This window comes from Equus caballus, chromosome 3, assembly GCF_041296265.1.
Source record: "Equus caballus isolate H_3958 breed thoroughbred chromosome 3, TB-T2T, whole genome shotgun sequence".
Lineage (NCBI taxonomy): Eukaryota > Metazoa > Chordata > Mammalia > Perissodactyla > Equidae > Equus > Equus caballus.
Genome location: NC_091686.1, coordinates 8052921 through 8059186, shown reverse-complemented (window position 1 = coordinate 8059186; position 6266 = coordinate 8052921). Strand labels below are relative to the sequence as shown.

Genomic DNA, 6266 nt, shown 5'->3' with positions numbered 1-6266 from the left:
CAGAAGGGAGACTGGATGCAATTTAAGATGCCTCCAAGCCTGATAGCAGAGACCCCTATGAAACAGAAGCCCAGGGAAGCTAAGAGATTTGTCCTCAGTTCCCCAGCTGAGCATCTGTGGGGCTGGGAGCTGCTCTAAAGGTTTTTGGGTTTGTTCTGGGAATCCAAGACCAAAGTGTCCCCTTGTCCAAAAGCATCTGTTGCTTATGCCTTCCTTTGGGAAGCTCACAGCGCACTAAGGCTAAAGTCTAGTAAGGGAGAAAAACTTATGTAATAAGTTGTTTGACCAGTCTGTGGCTATCTGTAATGGCAGAGTTCATTCTGTGCTGTTTAGATAAAAGAGGGTAAACTCTAAGAGGCACAGCATAAAGGATCCACAAAGCCCAGAGTGATCTTTGGAAGGGGAAATCTGTTCTGCCTGATTAGGCTATTGGCTGGGAGGGAGGGAGCTGAGGGGCAGGGCAGGAGCTGGGGCTCTGGGGCTGACTGCACAGCCCCTCCCTGACGCGCTGAGTGCTGCAGGTCCGGGAGCTGCTGTCCTTCTGAGATGTGGCTCTTTGCTCTGGTCCTGGTCTCCCTGGACACTTCCACAGTTTGGGGTGAGTCTTTCTGACATCTAAATAGGGGGCCACGTTGGAAATCCTGGTCCAGGGACGAAGTGAGGGACATGCATGTAGGACAAAGGCGTGACAGGTCCGGTTCTGCAGCAGCTGCCCTCCAGATGTGGATCTCCCGGTGCAGACTGCCCCATCCAAGGGGAGGATAAACACCCAACCTCAGGTGCCAGGGCCGCACGCAGGAGGGTAGCAGCTAGTGTCGTGGCCCCAGATAAGAACTTCGAAGAACTCAGTTTGTTTCCCCTTGAGGTTAGTCCAGATATGGCCAAATCAATGACAGTGGCCTCACAGAATATAAATATCAACTCTGGGGCAGAAGTGTGTGGGTTTAAGTCCCTGCTCAGCACTTAACTAGCTGTGTGTCCTTAGGTGATGTACTTTGCCTTTCAGTGCCTCAATGTCCTCCTCTCAGATGGAGATGAGGACAACACCTAATTCATCGGGCTGTTGTGGGGACGAAATGCATTGTTCTTGCTAAGGGGTATATTTTCATCAAAGTTCAAAATAAAGATTAATAACTGAAGGGGTGGTTTTAAAATATAGTATATTCATAGAAATTTGAGGTATGGTAAGACCAACAGAGCAGGACACCACTGCCCCTGAAAAGATAGTTTGTTACTCACAGTTCCCAGGGAAGGAGGCATGTCACCACCATGGTGGCCACAGCGTGAAGGACCAGGTGGGTCTGGAGACAGAGGGAGGAGGAGGAATTGGGGACAAGAGTCTTCATCCTGGTTGCTGTTGGAAGGAAGGGGTGAGGCAGGGTAAGCAGGATTAGGGTTGGCAAACTCAACAAACTGCTCTGGGGCCTGGGACCATCCACCGTTGTCAGGATCCTGGAAGTGGAGTGATTAAGGCTGGATAACAGTGGCCTGGTATGTGAGAGGCCCATGAAGAAGGTGGTCGGGGTGTGGGCTCCAGCAAGCTGGAAGGGCAAGCTAATTCCTGCCTCTAGGAATGGCTGAGTCTGGGAGGGGTGGTCCCTCCATGGTCAGCAACGTCACCGATGTCAAAGCATCTGATCAGAGAAACAAAAAGACACGGTTAACACAAGGGTGCAGCAAGGGGCCTCAGAAAGCATTTGTGCCATTTAATAGATGGAGAATGTGAGACTGAGACAGGGAGATATCTTTGTCCAAGAACAACTGAAAAATCACCCTCTGGAGTCTGTCTGTGACTCCTGAACCCAGAGCCAGTGCTCTGGCCATCAGTGGGGACAGGCCAGGCCCCACATGGATTTCATGTTCTTTCTGGTGGTATGACACCATGAGAGGCCTGGAACTGAGTGTCAGGGCAGAGTAAGAACCAAATTAGGGAAAATAATTCCTTTACTAATGGTCCCCTTTTAGCAAGGCCACCCCATTTCCATCTTCAGAAAGTCCGCAGTGGCTGCCTGCATTTCCTCAGCTTCATCATCTGCAAAGAGGGCACAATACACCTACCAGGACAGGCCTTTGTAAAGATTGATTTAGCTGAGCTGGAATGCACATTGGCACATCGGAAGTGCTATTACCTATAACACACGTGGTAACTCCTGCTCTTGCACTACGACTGATGCCTCTCACACCATCGCCCACTTTGTCACCCTCGGCATCCGGCTTCTGTCCACTTCATCTCTCCTGAAGGTTAGCATTGGATATCCTTCTTTAAGAACAAGTCTGGGTTATTCTTTCTGCTCTGGCCACACACTTTGAGGGAGATGCTGCCCTTGTGTCTACATCTAAAGACCAGCAGTTGGGAGGACGAGAGGCTAGACATCATTTCCTACGAGGAACACTGGAACCATGTGAGGACGGACAAGAGGAGGCCTGAGGGATGGGCAGGCTCAGGGGTCTGCAAGGCCGCTGCCACATGGGAGCTCAGGACGGGCCACAGCAGGTAGAAGCAGGGCTGATGTGGAAGCTGCAGGGGAGGAACTTCAGCTCAGCGAGGAAGAGCTGTCTGCTCCACAAGAACGGAACAGACGGGGATCTGACCCCAGTCTCAGCCCCTCTGGACGACCCTGCTCAGAGCCGCCAGAAGAATCCTCCTCAAGCTGATGGAGTCACTCTCCCGTACTCTAACAGTTCATTCCTGCTCATTTACCCACAATAAAGCCCAAATCCTTAGCCTGGCATTCAAGGCCATCCCATACATGACCTTTCTGACGCAAGGATTATTTTCCGCTCCCCATAGACTCCCTCTGGCTCACAAGGGCCATCACTCTTCCTCGGGCAGGCCTTGCCTTTTGCTGTCTCAGAGCCTCGCCTCGGCACATTCTCTTCTCTGCTTTGTACCCTTATAGACCCTTGTCCATCATCCCTTGCTCAGTCCTCCCCTACTGCAAGTCCCAACTCTAAGGTCACCGCCTCCATGATGCCACCCAATCAGAAGGCCTCGCTCCCTCTTCTAACTCCTGCAGGACCTTACTGGTCCCTCTCTCAGGACACTGACCACTGTCTCCCCAGCAGTAGGGTCAAGTGTGTATGTGGCTCATTCTCCCCACAAGGCTCAGAGCTTCTGAGAAGATGGGCTGCCTCTCATCCATCCTCCCATCCAGCACGCAGCTCAGTGCCAGGATCCTCGTGGATAACTGTCTCCAGGGATCCTGAGAGTGCAACCCAATGTCTGCTTCACTCCCAGCAGCTCTCCTCCTTGCATTTCCTTCTCACTTGATGCCGTTTTACCTCCATGTCCACTTTGCTCCTTAAGACAGCCCTGGGAGTTAGGAAGCACAGTTGACCTCCGCTCCCTTTTACATAAGAAGAACTGAGGGCTAGAGAGTTGAGGTGACTCTTTCAAAGTCACATGCTGAGAGTGGCAAGACTCCCAGAATCCAGGTCAAGCCTTTCACCGCTGACGTGTCCTCGTTTCCTCTCGCTGTCCCGCAGGGCACCCATCCTCGCCGCCTGTGGTGGACACCGCGCAGGGCAAGGTCCTGGGGAAGCACGTCAGCCTGGAAGGATTTGCACAGCCCGTGGCCGTTTTCCTGGGGGTCCCTTTTGCCAAACCCCCCCTGGGATCCCTGAGGTTTGCTCCGCCGCAGCCTGCAGACCCATGGCCCTTCGTGAAGAACGCCACCTCCTACCCTCCCATGTAAGCCGGGGACTTTGGCATCTTTCAGTGGGTGTGTGCCTCAAAGTGACGCAGGAAGGAGCCAAGGCCATCTTCTGGGTGGCTCATACTTTGTTCTGGAATCCTGAAGACACTGTAGATCCTTAGAGACACTCCAGAACTCTCACAGCATTCTAGAGCTCTCTATTGAACACATAGTTATTGAGCACCTACTGTGTGCCAGGCATGTTCTAGGTCCTAGGATCCATTAGTGAACAGAACAAAGATCCTGTCTTCATGGAGCTTACTTTCTAATGGGGAGACAGATAATAAATAACATGCAAATTAATGTGAACTATGTCATATGTTAGAATATTTGATAAGTGCCTTGGAAAAAAATAAAATGTTGACCAGGTGAGGGGATCAGAAGTAGTGGTTCTGTTTATTCGCCTGTCTTAAAACATTGCTGTAATTGACAGGTAGGGTGAACGAGAAAGTGTGTGGGTGGGGAGGGCCTGGGGTGTTGACCAGGCAAGTTCTCAACCCTCCTAGTCACAAGCGGAAGAGTGGGTCGTGTGTCCTAGTCACCCTGGACAAGCCGGGCAAAGAGGACTTGCAGCTGCACCCCGGAGACACAAATGCGTCCATGCATCCAGTTAGACTTCATTCTTCTCAGCAAGTCATTTCTGGGAATCTCCAGGTTCCCACCTCTTGCCTTCTTTTCTTTTTTCTCCTTTTTCCTCTTCTCCTGTCACTTTCCTCTTTCCTAAAAAAATAATGTTCACTGTTTTTATTTCTTGATTGTAAGTGTAATACATACTTATTACTGAAAAGTGCAGGAGTACAGGTAAGGAAAGGTAAGAGAATGAAAATCCTTTATGATTCCACCCCTGGAGAGAACTGCGGTTCATGTTTTAGGTTCTGCTCTTCCAGTCTTTCATGTGTTGCATGTTTTCTCTCTTAAAAATAGAACCACCCAACATTCTGCACCCAATTCAACATGGGGAGTTTTGTCCACACTAGCTGGAATTCAACTCAATTCAGACACTCTTTACCAGGAGGTAGTATCAGATGCTACGAGTTAAGAACTCAGTCCCACAGGACTGTCCTCTCCTTCAGATGCCCATCACAAGTTCACATTGTTGTCTGTGCTTCTGATTGACCAGCTATAAATCAGACATTCCCATGGCACCCTCCTTGAGTTCCATTAATTTTCTAAAGCAGCTCACAGAACTCAGGAAACTGGTTGACTCGCTACATTACTGGTTTATTGCGAAGCACATTAAAGAATATGAATCAACAGCAGATGAAGAGATTCCTAGGGTGAGGCTGTGAAGAAAGCAGCTTCTGTTCTCATGAAGTTTGGGTCTGGCACGGCGGCACAGGGAGGCGTTCTGGTTCATGCTCTCTGAGCCCTTGTCCATTTGGTTTTTATGGATGCTTCCTTACATAGGCATGATTGATTAAATCTTTGGCCATTGAACATTGATTCAACACCCAGCCTCTCTCCCTTCCCGAGAGGTCCGGGGTGTGGGACTGAAAGTTCCAGCCCTGTAATCACTGATTGGTTTTCTGGCAACTAGCCCACATCCTTAGCTTAGGTCCAAAAATAACTGTGCACCTTAGGTGCAAAATTCACCTCATTAATATAACAAACACACCTTTATGGCTCTCGTCTCTTAGGAAATTCTAAGGGTTTTAGGAGCCCTGTGCCAGAAACTGGACGACAAATAAATAGATATATCTTATTATAAATCACAGTATCCCATCACGCTATACGGATAGTTTGGATGCCTTCTTTGCTCACTTTTAAGTATGTCATGAACGTCGTTCTATGTCATTAAATATCACAGTCTGACATTTAATAGCTGAGTTACCTCAGGGATTGAATCATCATTTATTTACCTGATCTCTTATTTGGGTCACAGTTGTTCTTAATGTTTTTGATAATATATAGAGCATGAATAATATAGTTAAACGTTTATTCACACTCATGAATATTTTTGGAGAAGTTCCAAGAAATGACTTTTCTGAGTCAAAGAATATGCACTTTTTGTAAAATTTCCTTCCAGAAGTGTCCCAACTATACACCTTCCATTAATGTATGAAAAGCTCCGTTCACCGAACATTTGACAATGCTTGAGGTTGTTTTAAAGAACGTGTTTTTGGCTAATGGATACGCAAAATAATAATAATTATTATCATAATTATTATATATATACTTTGGCTATTTATTTTGCATTCATTTGAATACCAGTGATGTTGAAGTGTTTTCTGCTTTTTTGACATTTGATTTTTTTATTTTATGAATATTATGCCCCTTGCTCTTAGTGATCTCAGACAACTTCCTCCAGGGTGGAGATCAGGAAGTCATCTTTTCAGGCCTGACTCTGCCTCCTGACAGCTGTGTCATCCAGGCACCTTAGTGCCTCAGCCACCTCATCTACACACTGGGGGCAGTGACATCTGCCTTACATTGAGACTCAGAAATGTTGCTTTTAATGTCTTGGAAATATAAGCAATCCATACTATGGATCTTTCTGTCTGCGTGAACAAAGGATTTCTAACGTGTCTGTCCTTCAATTTTCCTGTGTATAAAATCTGGGTAATAATAGAA

The 6266-nt window shown here is 47.9% G+C and overlaps 1 protein-coding gene across 1 annotated transcript in view; it reads left to right on the top strand.

Moving 5' to 3' along the window:
- The first annotated feature begins 467 nt into the window (after window positions 1–467).
- LOC100050915 (liver carboxylesterase 1) overlaps window positions 468–6266 on the top strand; it is a 31901-nt gene continuing 26102 nt past the window's right edge. Inside the window, exons 1-2 of the mRNA XM_070262949.1 lie at window positions 468–598; window positions 3487–3691. Coding sequence (XP_070119050.1) covers window positions 547–598; window positions 3487–3691 — 257 coding nt within the window. The 5' untranslated portion in view covers window positions 468–546. The remainder of the gene's footprint in view (window positions 599–3486; window positions 3692–6266) is intronic.